The sequence below is a fragment of the Ovis canadensis genome, chromosome 2, assembly GCF_042477335.2.
Source record: "Ovis canadensis isolate MfBH-ARS-UI-01 breed Bighorn chromosome 2, ARS-UI_OviCan_v2, whole genome shotgun sequence".
Taxonomy (NCBI): domain Eukaryota; kingdom Metazoa; phylum Chordata; class Mammalia; order Artiodactyla; family Bovidae; genus Ovis; species Ovis canadensis.
The window spans coordinates 126175244-126193347 of record NC_091246.1 but is presented as its reverse complement, the minus strand read 5'-3'; the positions used below and the strand labels follow the sequence as shown (position 1 = coordinate 126193347).

The window sequence follows — 18104 nt, the reverse complement described above, 5'->3', positions numbered from 1 at the left end:
GATTTTCAGTTGAGCTATCTCAAACCCTGAAAGATGATGCTGTGAAAGTGTTGCATTCAATATGCCAGCAAATTTGGAAAACTCAGCAATGGCCACAGGACTGGAAAAGATCAGTTTTCATTCCAATCCCAAAGAAAGGCAATCCCAAAGAGTGTTCAGACTACTGCACAATTGCACTCATCTCACACGCTAGGAAAGTAATGCTCAAAATTCCCCAAGCCAAGCCTCAATAGTATGTGAACTGTGAAATTCCAGATGTCCAAGCTGGATATAGAAAAGGCAGAGGAACCAGAGATCAAACTGTCAACATCTGTTGGATCAAACTGCCAACATCCATTGGATCATCGAAAAAGCAAGAGAGTTCCAGAAAAACATCTACTTCTGCTTTATTGACTATGCCAAAGCCTTTGACTGTGTAGATAACAACAAACTATGGAATATTCTTAAAGGGATGGGAATAGCAGACCACCTGACCTGCCTGCTTAGAAATCTGCATACAGATCAAGAAGCAACAGTTAGAACTGGACAAGGAACATCAGACTGGTTCCAAATTGGGAAGGGAGTACATAAAGGCTGTATATTGTCACCCTGCATATTTAACTTACATGCAGAGAATATCATGAGAAATGCTGGGCTGGATGAAGCACAAGCTGGAATCAAGATTGCTGGGAGAAATATCAACAACCTCAGATATGCAGATGACACCACCCTTATGGCAGAAAGTGAAGAAGAACTAAAGAGCCTCTTGATGAAAGTGAAAGAGGAGAGTGAAAAAGTTGGCTTAAAGTTCAACATTCAGAAAACTAAGATCATGGCATCTGGTCCCATCACTTCATGGCAAATAGATGGGGAAACAGTAGAAACAGTGTCAGACTTTATTTTGGGGGGCTCCAAAATCACTGCAGATGGTGACTGTAGCCATGAAATTAAAAGATGCTTGCTCCTTGAAAGAAAAGCTATGACCAACCTGAACAGCATTTTAAAAAGCAGGGACATTACTTTGCCAACAAAAGTCCATCTAGTCAAACTATTGTTATTTCCAGCAGACATGTATGGATGTGAGAGCTGGGCTCTAAAGAAGGCTGAGCACCAAGAATTGATGCTTTTGAACTGTGATGTTGGAGAAGACTCTTGAGAGTCCCTTGAACAGCAAGGAGATCCAACCAGTCCATTCTAAAGGATATCAGTCCAGAATATTCATTGAAAGGACTGATGCTGAAGCTGAAACTCCAATAGTTTGGCCACCTGATGCAAAGAACTGACTCATTGGAAAAAACTCTGCTGCTGGGAAAGATTGAAGGTGGGAGGAGGAGGGGATGACAGAGGATGGATGGCATCACCAACTCGATGGACATGAGTTAGAGTAAGCTCCGGGATGGGTGATGGACCGGGAAGCCTGGTGTGCTGCAGTCCATGGGGTCACAAAGAGTTGGACACAACTGAGCATCTGAACTGAGCTGATTCCACATTCACATTAATATGTAGTTATGAATGTAATTTTCACCTAAAATTCCTATGTTGAAGCCCAATCACAATATGGCCATATTTGGAGATAGAACCTTTAAGATAATTAGAGTTAAATGAGGTCAAAATTAGACCTTAATTCAATAAGACTGGTGTCCTTACACTAACAGAAGGAGACATCAGGTATGTGTGAACACAGAGGAAAGCTATGTGAGAACATAGCAAGAAGACAGCCATCTGTAAGCCAAGAGGCGAGGCTTTAGCAGAAACCAAACCTACCAATTCCTTGATCTTGGACTTGATCTTGATCTCACAGACTCCAGAACTGTGAGAAAATAGATTTCTATTGTTGAAGCCATTCAATCTGTGGTATTTTGTTATGGAACCCCTAGAAAATAAACATAGCCCTTTATTCATAATGCCTCAGAATTACTGTTTAGTAGTTTTGATAAGATCATGAAAGTCAGTTTCAAAAAACTGATTAACATTCAACCCCAGTCATTTTACTAATATGTATTACCAATGCTTTATTTTAATACGGTAGCATGTTTACTGACCAGGCTTCCCTGGTGGCACAAATGATAAAGAATCTGCCTATAATGCAAGAGACCTAGGTTCAAGGCATGGCAACTGACTCCAGTATTTTTGCCTGGAGAATCCCCATGGACAGAGGAGCCTGGCAGGTTGTAATCCATGAGGTCACAAAGAGTCAAACACGACTGAGCAACCAAGCAAACTTACTGACCAGTTAATTCAATTTGAAAGCCCTAGCAGATCTAGCCTGTAAACAGATTATGAAAATATTTTCATAGATCTTCAGAGTATACTAATCCATCATTTGCCACTGATATCTTCAATCCATGTGTGTAACAACCCCTGACAATGTCTTGCTGTCCAAAGAGTGGTCTATATTAATACTGTTAAAACAAACAAACCAAAAAAAATGTCAGTGAGGAAGAGACTGGCCAGTCAGGCAAAATATAGGAGAAGGATAGTCTCAGGAAAGATGCCTTCGACAAAACCTTAGTAAGTTGAGCATTTGTACCTCCTTGCGGTTGAAACGGCTGAATCAGGCTATCTAGCAGTGACTAAACATTACGGTCATACAGTATACAGCCTCATTTTAATTTTCATGCTTGCAAACAACTCTCTGATGACTTACCTTTGGTTTTGTATGCAAGGAAAGAATGCAGTGTTGTAGACATTTACTTTTATAGCTCATTTTTGTGTATTCATTTTCAGCTGATGATCAGTAATGTGAATCAGAGTTATAGATCAAATCTCAGCAAGCAGACATGTCAATCTCTGAACTTGGAAGGATCCCCTGACAGATGCTATAGTTACAGTCCTTTGTAGCTCAATCGGTAATGAATCTGCCTGCAATGCAGGAGACCTAGGTTTCATTACTGGATGGAGAAGATTCCCTGGAGAAGGAAATGGCAATCCACTCCAATATCCTTGCCTGGAGAATCCCATGGACAGAGGAGCCTACCAGGCTACAGTCCATTGGGTCGCAAGAGTCTGACATGACTTAGCAAATAAACCACCATACATATATACACACACACACACAGTATATATATACTGCATATACATATATATGTAGTATTTATCTTACTACTAATTAACAAGGTTGACTCAGCAGTTTGGGAGCTGAATGTGTAAATCTTCATCCATTGCTCCAATGGAAAACATTGCAGAAGTTGTAAGAGTGATTTCCCTTAGACAGAAGGGGTTCAAGGGTATTTGAGTTTACCATGAAGACGTGTACTGTGTAATATGTTTCATATGAAATTGTATACAGATGAAGTTATGTTTTAAGCTGTAATATTAGTAGCAATAAAATAAAATGAAAAATTCTGGTTCAAAGGGTTCTGCCAATTCTGTAACCTTTTGGAAATATATTAATCTGTCTAGACCTCAGTATCCTCCTAAGTAAAATTGCACAGTTGAAAGTAATGATATCTGAAGATCCCTTGTAGCTCAGGAAACCCATGAACCTCTGATCCTCTTTTCCGTTGTGTTTTTCTAAGTGCCATTGAAATGATTTAGCTAAATCCTGAGTCAGGAGGTTTATCTCATTACGTTTTTATTTAAGTTGAGGTGTATGTAGTTATAAAACCAGCGTATGACAGATGATGTTTCATAAGTTGTATGTTATTTGCACAGCTGGTATTCCAGAAAAAGAAATCTCTTCAACTGTGTTTATTTTCATCTGTGTTCACAGGAAGTTCAACACAATTGCCAGCTTCACAGAATATCATTTTGTGCAGATGATAAAACTGACAAGAGGATATTCACTTTCATATGCAAAGATTCCGAGTCAAATAAACATTTGTGCTATGTATTTGACAGCGAAAAGTGTGTAAGTATGCCAGATGTTTTAGGGTGGTTTGCTCTACTTTGCAAGCCAGGAATTCTCTTGTTTCCGGCATTAGTGAAGTATTTAGAAATGAATAAGGTCTGCAAATACTTAACTTCACTAATAGATTCTTCCTGTCATGAGAATATGCTTCAGGATTTCATCCCTAACTAAATTTCACGTTAATGGGCACAAGCTTGCATGCAATTTTCTTTCCTTAGAATGTCATCCTTATGTCATATGTTTACCTGTCTTATAATCACTTGACTTGAAATTTTAAACTCAAATACAATTTAGTTATATGCATATAATGCAAAGGAGTAATGATAAAGCAAAGTATTTTTTCAGGAATGTCATCGATCTGATGAAAATAAATATTTTAAACAGTAGGAAATGAAATTTGTATGGCTCCTCAAAAAAAATATCTCTGATACTTTAAAACTCTGGTTCTTGATTTTCATTATTCAGAAAACTTTATATAATGAAATGTGATAGAATTGTGTGTATGTGTGCGTATGTGAGTGATTGAGCTGGGGAATATAATCTAAAGTTCTTAACAAGTAAGAGCAATTAGGATATTCCAAAGTTAAGCTCTCTGACAATTCTTTAATCATCTGGAATTCTTAAGGAAAACCCATATCTTAACTATATGCATAAGCTAATACTAATCCTGTTATAAAGTGTAATATGTGAATTCCAAGCACGCATTGTAGCCATTGATAGCTTTAAATGAGAAAGAACATTTAATCTCAACAACAAGATTGCCTTAGACAGGAAGAAATTTAGTTTATTTATTGTTCATTTTATCATACTGTCAAAATAGAAGGGAATAATATTGTTATCACTATAATATATTTCTTTGATTTCAGTATGTGGGCTTCTTAAAAACAAATACTTTTTTATCTTCCATGTAACTCCTGCATCAGGTGAAAAATAGATACTCAATGAATTTTTTCCTTTAAAAAGGTTATGTGGATAAATTGACAAAAGATAGAGCAAGTTAGTATCTCTGTCTTTTAAACTATAGTTCCTTAAATAAGCAAACTACTGTGCTAACCTATTTGGCATCATATGTTTCGAAAATTTGATGAATATTATGAAATATCTTGTCAGAATACTATACTTATTTGTTTAAGACAATGTTATGTGAACTATATGGCATTTTGTATGAAATTTAAAAGCTCTATTTGAAATGTATCCTATTGAATAAATGCCATATATTTAATTTCCAGGTACTTCTTAACCATGATTACTTGCAGGTGTTTTCTCTGTGATTGAGAAGATTAAAGTTGATACTTGTTGAATATCTTCTACATGTAAGATATTATAACCTTTTACCACTTATGACAAACAGTAAATTAAATTTTCTTTCTTTCTTGCCTTACATATAGAAATAAATTTCCTTAGGATTTTTTGAAATATTCATAACCCAAGTTCTTTATAAATACTAGTCTTTTTATAATTTTATGTCACATTTTACCTTTCTTTGATGTCCAAACTTGTTACATGATTATTAAAACAAACACTTGCCAGAATTCCCCATTGTTTTCAAAGTACAAACTATATTTCTATCTGATCATAATTTTTTGTAATCGATTTCCAAAATTTCACTTCCTTGACCCATTATTCCTCTCTTGATAAGGCATATTAGCTTTCTTTATTCTTGAAGGTTGAAAATATTTTCTTGAAGCCTACACCAGTGGCTCCCAACCATTAGTGTGCATGATTTCTACATTATGATTGACAGCAGAAGCAAAAAATGCTTTCTGATAGGATTCTAAATGAATATATAGAAAATATGTAGGGCAAGTATCTGTTGAGTCTTTGAAAAAGTGAGGTATTTCCAGAAGAACATCGACTTCTGCTTTATTGACTATGCCAAAGCCTTTGACTGTGTGGATCACAACAAACTGGGGAAAATTCTACAAGAGATGGGAATATCAGACCACCTCACCTGCCTCTTGAGAAATCTGTATGCAGGTCAAGAAGCAACAGTTAGAACTAGACATGGAAAAACAGACTGGTTCCAAATCGGGAAAGTAGTACGTCAAGGCTGTATATTGTTACCCTGCTTATTTAATTTATATGCAGAGTACATCATGAGAAACGCTGGACTGGAAGAAATACAAGCTGGAATCAAGATTGCCAGGAGAAATATCAATAACCTCAGATACACAGATGACACCGCACTTATGGCAGAGAGCGAAGAAGAACTAAAGAGCCTCTTGATGAAAGTGAAAGAGGAGAGTGGAAAAGTTGGCTTAAAACTCAATATTCAGAAAACTAAGATCATGGGATCTGGTCCCATCACTTCATGGCAAATAGAGGGGAAATAATGGAAACAGTGACAAGCTATTTTGAGGGGGCTCCAAAATCACTGTAGATGGTGACTGCAGCCATGAAATTAAAAGACACTTGCTCTTTGGAAGAAAACAAACAGCATATTAAAAAGCAGAGACATTACTTTGCCAACAAAGATCTGTCTAGTCAAAGCTTTGGTTTTTCCAGTAGCCATGTATGGATGTGAGAGTTAAACTATAAAGAAAGCTGAGCACCAAAGTATGGATGCTTTGAACTGTGATGTTGAAGAAGACTCTTGAGAGTCCCTTGGACTGCAAGGAGATACAACCAGTCCATCCTAAAGGAAATCAGTCCTGAATATTCATTGGTAGGACTGATGCTGAAGCTGAAACTCCAATACTTTGGCCACCTAATATGAAGAACTGACTTATGCAAAAAGACCCTGATGCTGGAAAGATTAAAGGCCAGAGGAGAAGGGGACGGCAGAGGATGAGATGGTTGGATGGTATCACCGACTCAATGGTCATGGGGTTTGAGTAAACTCTAGGAGTTGGTGATGAACAGGGAGGCCTGGTGTGCTGCAGTCCATGGGATTGCAAAATGTCAGACATGACTGAGTGAGCTGAACTGAACTGAACTGAAGGCAAGTATATTATGAACAGAGAAAGTTAAAGGCATATAAATGGAGGTAAGGGTTTCTACACCTTTCAAACTGGAAAAATGACAGCACTAGTAGACTGAGATAAGTTGTATAAATATAATATGAATCCCAGAGCAACCACTAAAAAACCTATAAAATGGGATACATTTAAAAATACATTGGCCCAAGTGAATGTGTTAATATCAGAAGAAATACACTTCAAAGTAAAGAAAGTTATACAAAGGAAGCAATATTTAATAATAAAAAGCTCATACTACCAAAAAAACAGCAATCCTAAATTTGCATTGCCAAATCACAGAGCTGCAAAATTAAAGAAATAAAAACTGATAGAAATGAAAAGAAATCTAGGGTCAATAGGCAAAGACACAGTTATATTGACTATTTCACCACCACTTTTCTTAAAATTAATGGAACATCTAGGCAGGAAATCATTAAGAATATAGGATCACTCAATGGCATCATCAACTAATGGAATAAACCAAGGGGAATTTCATTCAACAAAAGCAGGTTGCACATTGTTTTCAAGTGCCAAAGAAACAAGTACCAAAATAGACTCTATCTGGGGCTGTAAGACAAATCTCAGAAGTGTAAAAGAGTAGAAATTATTAAGCAAGTGCTTTTCAACAACAAAGAAATCAACCTAAAAGTGAAGAACAGAAAGATTATATGAAAGGCTTCAAAAACTTGGAAGTTTTGTTTATCCATATGTCAGAAAGGGCATCGAGTTTGTAAACACTCTGTAGGTCAAAGAGGAATCTTCAAAGAAAGAATCTTAAATGTGTGAGCTATATAGAAATGAAATAGAACATATCAGTATTTATGTGATACAGCTAAAGCAGTTCTGGGAGATAAATTTAAAGCAAGTTAATATATTTAAAAGCAGAACATTTCAAATCAGTAATCTAAGCTGCCAGCTCAAGTACTTAGAAAACAGATTATCAAATTAAAATAAGCAGAAGGATGAAAATAAGAAAGAGAAGAGAAGAAATTAATGAAATGAAAAACAAAACCAATTGAGAAAATCAATGACAAAGAGCTGTTTCTTTAAAAGATCATAAAAGTAACAAAATTTCAGTTAAGATTAGTAAAGCAAAAAGAAACAAATTACCAATATCAGACATTAAACAGGGATTTCACTGAAGAACCTCCAGATATCAAAAAATATTAAGAGGATGCTATAATCAACTGTGTACACATAAATTTGACAACATAGAAGAATTAATTTCTCACAAACAAAAATGACTGACTACCTAATATTGGATAATTTGAATAGCGTTGTAACTATAAAGGAAATTGAGTTTATAATTTCAAACTTACTAAAGTAGAAATCTGCCTACTCCTAGATAGTTTTACTGAAAGAATCCATAAATGCTTAAGAGGAGTTAACATTGTTCTGCACAAGCTATTCCAAATAACAGAAGTGAGAGGGCTCCTAAAATTCATTTTTATAAAAGTTTTATTTTTCAGACACCAAAGCAGGTAAAGATAGTGCAAAAAAGGAAACTACAGACCAATAACCCTCAGGAATACGGATGCAAATATTTCTAACAGAATATTAAATATAATTCAGCAATATATTATACACCAAGACGAAGTAGAACTTGTTCCTGGGATGTAAGTCTTATTCAGCATCAAAAATCCAATAATACAATCAGTCATATTGACAGGTTAATGAACTAAAGTCTATGATCCTATCAGCCAACATTTTTTAAAAAATTTGAAAATAATCGACACCCATTCATGGTTAAAAATCTCAAAAAATAGGAATAGAAGGAAACTTCTTTTACTTGTAGGATTTGGGTGTTTGTTTTTGCTATCTGATTCGTACATATATAACCAAAATGTTTTTGTTCTAAACAGACAATGTAAAACCATTAAGAGTATGTCATTACTGTCATAAATTTGTGGATATAATTTTAGATGAATTTTAATAGTTTATATTACATAACGTTTATGGCAACAAATAAATTCTAATATAGAACATTGTGTTTCTTGTAAAGTTAATATCATTAATATTTAACATTATTATTGGTAAAATGATCTTCATGACCTGGATAATTACAATGGTGTGATCACTCATCTAGAGCCAGACATCCTGGAATGTGAAGTCAACTGGGCCTTAGAAAGGATCACTACGAACAAAGCTAGTGGAGGTGATGGCATTCCAGTTGAGCTATTTCAAATCCTGAAAGATGATGCTGTCAAAGTGCTGCACTCAATATGCCAGCAAATTTGGAAAACTCAGCAGTGGCCACAGGACTGGAAAAGGTCAGTTTTCATTCCAATCCCAAAGAAAGGCAATGCAAAAGAATGCTTAAACTACCACACAGTTTCACTCATCTCACATGCTAGTAAAGTAATGCTCAAAATTCTCCAAGCCAGGCTTCAGCAATACGTGAACCATGAACTCCCTGATGTTCAAGCTGGTTTTAGAAAAGGCAGAGGAACCAGAGATCAAATGGCCAACATCCGCTGGATCATGGAAAAAGCAAGAGAGTTCCAGAAAAACATCAATTTCTGCTTTATTGTCTGTGCCAAAGCCTTTGACTGTGTGGATCACAACAAACTGGGGAAAATTCTGAGAGAGATGGGAATACCAGAACACCTGACCTGCCTCTTGAGAAATCTGTATGCAGGCCAGGAAGCAACAGTTAAAACTGGACATGGAACAACAGACTGATTCCAAATAGGAAAAGGAGTACATCAAGGCTGTATATTGTCACCCTGCTTATTTAACTTATATGCAGAGTACATCATGAGAAACGCTGGACTGGAAGAAATACAAGCTGGAATCAAGATTGCCGGGAGAAATAGCAATAACCTCAGATATGCAGATGACACCACCATTATGGCAGAAAGTGAAGAGGAACTGAAAAGCCTCTTGATGAAAATGAAAGAGGAGAGTGAAAAAGTTGGCCTAAAGCTCAACATTCAGAAAACGAAGATCATGGCATCTGGTCCCATCACTTCATGGGAAATAGATGGGGAAACAGTGGAAACAGTGTCAGACTTTATTTTGGGGGGCTCCAAAATCACTGCAGATGGTGACTACAGCCATGAAATTAAAAGACACTTACTCCTTGGAAGAAAAGTTATGACCAACCTAGACAGCATATTCAAAAGCAGAGACATAACTTTGCTGACTAAGGTCTGTCTAGTCATGGCTATGTTTTTTCCTGCGATCATGTATGGATGCGAGAGTTGGACTGAAGAAGACTGAGCACCGAAGAATTGATGCTTTTGAACTGCGGTGTTGGAGAAGACTCTTGAGAGTCCCTTGGACTGCAAGAAGATCCAACCAGTCCATTCTGAAGGAGATCAGCCCTGGGATTTCTTTGGAAGGAATGATGCTAAAGCTGAAGCTCCAGTACTTTGGCCAACTCATGCAAAGAGTTGACTCATTGGAAAAGACTCTGATGCTGGGAGGGATTGGGGGCAGGAGGAGAAGGGGACAACAGAGGATGAGATGGCTGGATGGCATCACTGACTCGTTGGACGTGAGTCTGAGTGAACTCCGGGAGATGGTGATGGACAGGGAGGCCTGGCGTGCTGCAGTTCATGGGGTCGCAAAGAGTCGGACACGACTGAGATACTGAACTGAACTGAACTGAAGGTTGTTATTATTTATGTGAGGTAATGCATATTAACTCCAAATAGACTGCTGACTTAAAGATGCGTATTGTTATCAATAGAGCAATCCACTGAAAAGTAATTCAAACATGTATAGTTAAAAACCTATAGATAAAATAAAATGGAACACTTTTTTTTTTTTATGAAAAAGCAGGCAAAGGATAGAAATGGAAAAGCAAATGGACCAAGTAGAAAATAAAGAGCGATGTAAATATACAGACTAAATACACCAATCAAAGGCTGAGATTATCTGGCAGGGTTTTTAAAACATAGAACTGTTTGATCTCTAGAAGACACACATTTTAAATATAAAATGATATGTGTGTGCCCAGTCCCAGTGACTGACTCTTTGCGACCCCACGGACTGTAGCCCGTCAGTGTCCTCCGTCCATGGGATTTCCCAGGCAAGAATACTGGAGTGGGTTGCCATTTCCTCCTCCAGGGGATCTTCCCCATGCAAAGATTAAACCCGTGTCTCTTGAGTCAGCTACATTGGCAGGCAGATGCATTACCTCTAGTGCCAAGTATAGGTAAAAAACGCAAGATTGAGTAAACAGATGCAGTGCAGACCTTAAGTGTGTGAATGTTGGTGTGTCTATGCTCATGTCATCAAGGTGATTTCAAGGCAAGAATCTTATCAGACATCAAGAGAGACAGCCTACAGTGATTAAAAAACCAATGTGTTTCATTTAGCAACATTGCTTTTTAAGAAATAAAGCAAAACATTTAATAATTACAAGAAGAAAAAGACAAATTGACATCTGTAGTCATCAATCTTAATGCCGTTTTTAGCAATTGACAGACGAAATAGAAAAAAATCAATAAAGCTACAAAAATGTTATCCACCAATTTGATCTAAGTGACATGAAGAGAACACTGTCCCAAACGACAGCAGAGTATACTTTTTTTAATGTAAGTAGAATATTTACAAAGATGCATAATACCTTGTACCTTACTATAAGACAATGAATTTCAAAATTGAAAATATTGCAAAGTATATTCTCTGGCCACAAACTGTCAAAGTGTTTTAAATCAAGCACTCTGCATAACAGTAGCTCCAAAAAAAGTCTCAAGGGATATTAGATTATTTTTATCTGAATAGCAACAAATTATGACACATCAAAATTAGTAAAAATTTGTAAAAAAAAAAAAACAGTTAAAGGGATATTTATAACTTTTTCTATGAGAAAAGATAAAATGATTAAAAATAATCTCTTGACCTTCAGAAGTTAGATAAACAAATTTAAACCAAATAAAAAGTAATAATAAAGAATAGAATTAATGACGTTGAAACAGAAAACAGTAAAGAACACTGATAAAGTCAAAAGTTGTTTCTTTGATAAGGATAATAGAATTAGCAAGCCTCTAAAAAGACAGATCTCGGAGAAGGCAATGGCACCCCACTCCAGTACTCTTGCCTGGAAAATCCCATGGACGGGGTAGCCTGGTGGGCTGCAGTCCATGGTGTCGCGAACAGTCGGACACAACTGAGTAACTTCACTTTCATGCATTGGAGAAGGAAATGGCAACCCACTCCAGTGTTAAGAGAAAGGACAAATTGCCAGTTTCAGAAGCAAAAAATGTAGGTGCAGATCCTACAGTATTTAAAAGAATAGAAAGAGAGGATAGAGAGAAATATCATGTAACTATTATGCCAGTAAATTTAGCATGGAAGATAAAATTGATGAATATTTGAAAAACTTGATTTACTGAAACTGAAGAAAAAACAAATCTGAATATATATATAATGAAATATTTTTTTTAATCTCTTGACAAGTAAAATATAAGAGCCAAATAGTTTAACTAAGTTCTATTAAAAAAAAAATTTTATCACATAGATGCAAAAAAAGCACAAGATTCAATCCAATTGATGATAAAATTCATAATAGCCTAGGATTAGAAGGGACATTACTTATTCCAGTAAGGATGTTAAAAATCCTATGAATGGATTATATTCATTCATATGAATGAATATATTAATGGATGATATTACTGGAATATATTAATGGATGATGAAATAAATGGTGAATTATTGAGTGCTTTCCCTTGAGACTGGGAACAGGCTAAGTGCTTATTCTAACTACGGCTGTTTAGTTTAGCATGATATTAGATGTCTTATCTGGTTAATAGTTAGGAAAAGAAACAGCAGGCATAAATACTGGGAAAAGGAGAAGTAAAACTATCCCTTTCACAGATATAATTTTTTACCAAAAAAAAAAAGTCCCATGAAATCTACAAATTACTATTACTATGAAACAATATTAGTCGCAAGATACAGGTTAATGTACAAGAATTAATTGTACAAAATTGTACATTTTCTATCTATCCAAATCAAAGATTGAGGGCAGGAGGAGAAGGGGACGACAGAGGATGAGATGGCTGGATGGCATCACTGACTCAATGGACATGGGTTTGAGTGGACTCCAGGAGTTGGTGATGGACAGGAAGGCCTGGCATGCTGCAGTTCATGGGGTCACAAGAAATTGGACATGACTGAGTGACTGAACTGAACTGATCCAAATCCTAAAAGCTAAGATCATGGCATCCAGTCCCATCACTCTGCTGACAAAGGCCCATATAGTCAAAGCTATGATTATTTTCAGTAGTCATGTACAGATGTGAGTGTTGGACCATCAAGAAGGCTGAGCACCGAAAAATTGATGCTTTCAAATTGTGGTGCTGAAGAAGACTCTGGAGAGTCCCTTGGACAGCACGAGATCAAACCAGTCAATCCTAAAGGAAACCAACCTTGAATATTCATTGGAAGGACTGATGCTGAAACTCCAATATTTTGGTCACCTGATGCAAAGAGCTAACTCACTAGAAAAGACCCTGATGCTGGGAAAGATTGAGGGCAGGAGGAGAAGTAGAATGACAGAGGATAAGATCGTTGAATAGCATCATCAATTCAATGGACATGCATTTGAGCAAACTTTGGGAGTTACTCAAGGACAGATAATGGGAGAGAGATACCATATTAATAGGTTTGAAGGCTTAATTTAGTTAAGTGGTCAATTTCAACAAATCTATTCAGTACAATTCTTGTGAAAATCACAATGGGAATTTTGGTAGAAATAGAAAAGTTATTTTTAATATGGTAATAGAAAACAGTGTAGACAGAAAAATTATTCTTGAAAGAAAAGACCAAAGTTGAAAGGCACATTTACCTAATTTCACAATGTATTTCAAATAAACCATTTCAGAATCAGGTAATTCTGAAGTGAAGGTGAAATCACTCAGTCATGTCCAACTCTTTACGACCACATGAAGTGTATGGACCCCATGGACCAGGCTCCTCCACCCATGGGATTTTCCAGGCGAGAATACTAGAGTGGATTGCCACTTTCTTCTCCAGGGGATCTTCCTGACCCAGTGATCGAACCCAGGTCTCCTGATATTAACGTAATCACAGATAAATAGTAAACAGACTCTACTGTAGAAAACAGAAGTATCTACACATATGTGGTCAATTGATTTTTCTATAAATGTGAGAAGACAATTTAATGGAGAAAGGATGTCTTTAACAAATGATATTGAAACAACTGGACAAATAATGCTTAACAGCTAATTCGTACTTATGCTACATAAAAATACTTTACAATGAATTATAAGCATAAAATTAGAAGCTTTTATAGCCTGCTACAAAAATTTCATTAAACATAGGATAATCTCTCTATGAACTTTGAATAGAGAGTGATGTCTAAAAATGACCCCAAAAGCACTAAACATAACAGAACAAAAAATAATACATGGGCCTTAATCAATAAATGTTTTCCATTAATCTATAAACAGTATTATAAAGTGTAATGGCAAGTCACCTACATGAATCTGAAAAAGGATTTATGTTCAGAATTTATAAAGAACTAAATATCAAGAATAAAAAGACAGAAAAAAACTTTAAAAAAGATGGGCATGAGACTGTGGTCTACAGGGATTTCATTGTGAATGTATAACAAAGGCTAATGATTACATGAAACTGGGCTAATTGTTCAACAGGGAAATTCAGATTTAATGCATTGTGTTAACTGAGAGAAAAATCAAAAAAAGAGGGGATATATGTATTCATATAACTGATTTGCTTTGAAACAGTAGAAACTAACACAACATTGTAAAGCAAAAAAACTCCAATGAAAATAAATAAAAATAAGCACACTGTTATAGCATTACTCATTCAATAAGATGACTAAATTGAAAAGATGTCAGTATCTGATATTCGTGAGAATGTGGAGCAAATACAACCCTCTCACTGCTGGTGGGAATATAAGATGGTACAACTACTTTGGAAAGCACTTTGGGAGTTTCTTATAGTGTTAAATGTAGACACATCCTATGATTTAGTAATTTCTTTCTGGATATTTGGAGAAGGAAATGGCAACCCATTCCAGTACTCTTGTCTGGAAAATCCCATGGACGGAGGAGCCTGGTAGGTAGTCCATGGAGTCGTGAAGAGTCGGACATGAATGAGTGACTTCACTTTCACTTTCTTCTAGATACTTACCCAGAAATATAAAAACATATGTCCACAAAAAGATTTTACAGGAATATTTGTAACATCTTTATTTGTAACTCAGAACCGAAAACACCACAAACTTCACTTGATAGACAAACGAAAAAACAATTTGAGATATATTCACTGGTTGGAAAGTAATCAGCAATAAATCATAAATATAAGATCTGATAAACTAAAGAAGATGAATATAAAAAAATATATAGGATGGCCCACTTTTATAGATACAAAGACAGACAAACTCATCTGTGGTGATAGAAATTAGAGCTCAGTCTACCTGCAATGTAGAAGACACAAAAGACACAAGTTCAATTCCTGGGTCGGGAAGATCCCCTGGAAGAGAGCACGACAGCCCACTCCACTATTCTTGCCTGGAGAATCCCATGGACAAGAGGAGCCTGGTAGGCTACAGTCCATAGTACTGGACAGAATTGGACATGACTAAAGTGACTGAATACTCATGCATAGGTGTAGAAGAGCTTTCAAGGATGTTAGAGATCTTCTATATTTCTAATGATATGGTGGTTTTATAAGTATGTACATTGTGTTCAAAGTACATCTGGTTGTATAATTGTGGTCTGTGCATTTAAATGTATATGCTTCATCCCCTACCCTCAAAAGTCTGAGGCTTGTAGACTCAGATATTCTGAATCTGAATCCAAGGTTTCCTCTAACTATGAGCCTTTAGACAAGTGACACAAAGAATTGCAGTTGCATAAATATTGAGGGGATAATAATCCCCACCTCACAGAGTCATGAAAACCCATGGAGATAATATATGGTGAACATTTACCGGGGAGGTAAATGCCATCTACAGGGGCTTCCCTTGTAGTTCAGTTGGTAAAGAATCTGCCTGCAGTGCAGGAGACCGAGTTCAGTCACTGGGTTGGGAAGATCCCCTGGAGAAAGAAATGGCAACCCACTCCAATATCCTTGCCTGAAAAATCCCATGGGCAGAGGAGCCTGGTGGACTGCAGTCCATGGGGTTGCAAACAGTTAGGCACAACTGAGCAACTAACATAACATACATAACACATGTGATATGTGTACAGTTGTGAAATGAGATGGCATTTAGCTACACATATCACATGCTGGCAAGGTTATGCTCAGAATCCTTCAAGGTAAGCTTCAACAGTGTGTGAACCAAGAACTTCAGATGTGCAAGCTGGATTTAGACAAAGCAGAGGAACCAGAGGTCAAATTGCCAACATCTGCTGGATCATCGAAAAGCAAGAGAATTCCAGAAAACCGTCTACCTCTGCTATATTGACTATGCTAAAGCTTTCAGCTGTGTGAATCCCTACAGACTGTATAAAACTCTTAAGAGATGGGAATACCAGAGCACCTTACCTACCTCCTGAGAAATCTGTACGCAGGCCAAGAAGCAACAGTTAGAACCTGACATGGAACAACAGACTGGTTCCAAATTGGGCAAGGAGTGCATCAAGGCTGTATATTGTGACCCTGCTTATTTAACTTATATGCAAAGTACATCATGAGAAATGCTGGGCTGGATAAAGCACAAGCTGGAGTCAAGATTGCCAAGAAAAATATCCATAACCTCAGATATGCAGATGACACCACCCTTATGGCAGAAAGTAAAGAGGAACTAAAGAGCCTATTGATGAAAGTGAAAGAGGAGAGTGAAAAAGCTGACTTAAAACTCAACATTTAAAAAATAAAAATCATACCATCTGGTCCCATCATTTTGTGGCAAATAAATGAGGAAACAGTGGAGACTGTAACAGACTTTATTTTCTTGGGCTCCAAAATCACTGCAGATAGTGACTACAGGCATGAAATTAAAAGTCACTTGCTCCTTGGAAGAAAAACTATGATAAACCTAGACAGCATATTAAAAAGCAGAGACATTACTTTGCTGACAAAGGTCTGTCTAGTCAAAGCTTGTTTTTTCCAGTAGTTCCGAGTTGGAACGGAAAGAAGGCTGAGCGCCAAAGAATTGATGCTTTTGAACTGTGGTGTTGCAGAAGACTCCTGAGAGTCCCTTGGACTGCAAGGAGATCCAACAGTCTATCCTAAAGGAAGTCAGTCCTGAGTATTCATTGGAAGGACTGATGCTGAAGCTGAAGCTCCAGTGCTTTGGCCACCTGATGCGAAGAGCTGACTCATTTGAAAAGACCCTGATGCTGGGAAAGATTGAGGGCAGGAGGAGAAGGCGATGACAGAGGGTGAGATGGTTGGATGGCATCAGTGACTCAGTGGGCATGAGTTTGTGCAACTCTGGGAGATGGTGAACAACAGGTAAATTTGATGTGCTGCGGTCCATGGGGTTGCAAAGTCGGACACTACTGAGCAACTGACCAACAACAAAAATGCCATCTTAATTAAAAATATATTTCATACCATAAAAAGTGAATATGGTTTTAAAAATTATTATTGTAAACAACCAATAATGAAGTCAGATATTATTAGTGATGAATCAACCATGTTATTTAAATAATTCTCTGTCTTATACACCTTGTTATTTGAGGAAAACACATTGTCTTATTAAGAAGATACATTAAGCTCATTTTAATTTATTCAGTATTATATAGTATTCCTTAGCATAGCTTATTTTCCATCTTTCTTGTAAGACAGTCCTCTTATATAAGTGTAGGCATATATTTTGCATTTTTTAATTCACCAGGTTAGACTCTATAACATTTTTTTATGTTTAACAGCCTTTGTAAATGAATAGTGAACTACAAAAATAATAATGTCTTAATTAAGTAAGCTTTATTTAGAAAACATTTTTAATTTAGATTGCATATAGAAAATAGCAAAATTTTAAGATTTGTAGTAGATTAGTAAAAGCAGGGTATTTACAAGATGTAATATTGCTACCAGTTGTTATGTCATCTGGAGTTCTTACCATTAAATATGAAATATTTGTGATGCTTTAAATCAATTAATGCCTTTACCAAATTTCTTTATAATGTTAATTAAATAAATCTTTATTTAGTGTTTACACTTTTCTCACTAAGACACTGTGATATCAGCTGAAATATCATTGGAGAAAAAATGAGCTGGTAGACTTAGACTATCTGGGGCAGTTCCTAGTAAATAGATCAGAGGTAATTGTTTTATGAGGCCAAATTCAGATGACAGATACAGTTTTTCAGTCAGCACTGTGTTTTAAAAAAATATTGTTTACTACCACTTAAAATTTTCCATATGAA

The 18104-nt window shown here is 36.4% G+C and overlaps 1 protein-coding gene across 16 annotated transcripts in view; it reads left to right on the top strand.

Moving 5' to 3' along the window:
* Window positions 1-18104, top strand: part of GULP1 (GULP PTB domain containing engulfment adaptor 1) — a 329862-nt gene that overhangs the window by 273924 nt on the left and 37834 nt on the right. For all 16 annotated transcript variants that reach the window (XM_069577023.1, XM_069577026.1, XM_069577024.1 and 13 more), the window contains one exon: window positions 3692-3829. In XM_069577023.1, coding sequence (XP_069433124.1) covers window positions 3692-3829 — 138 coding nt within the window. The remainder of the gene's footprint in view (window positions 1-3691; window positions 3830-18104) is intronic.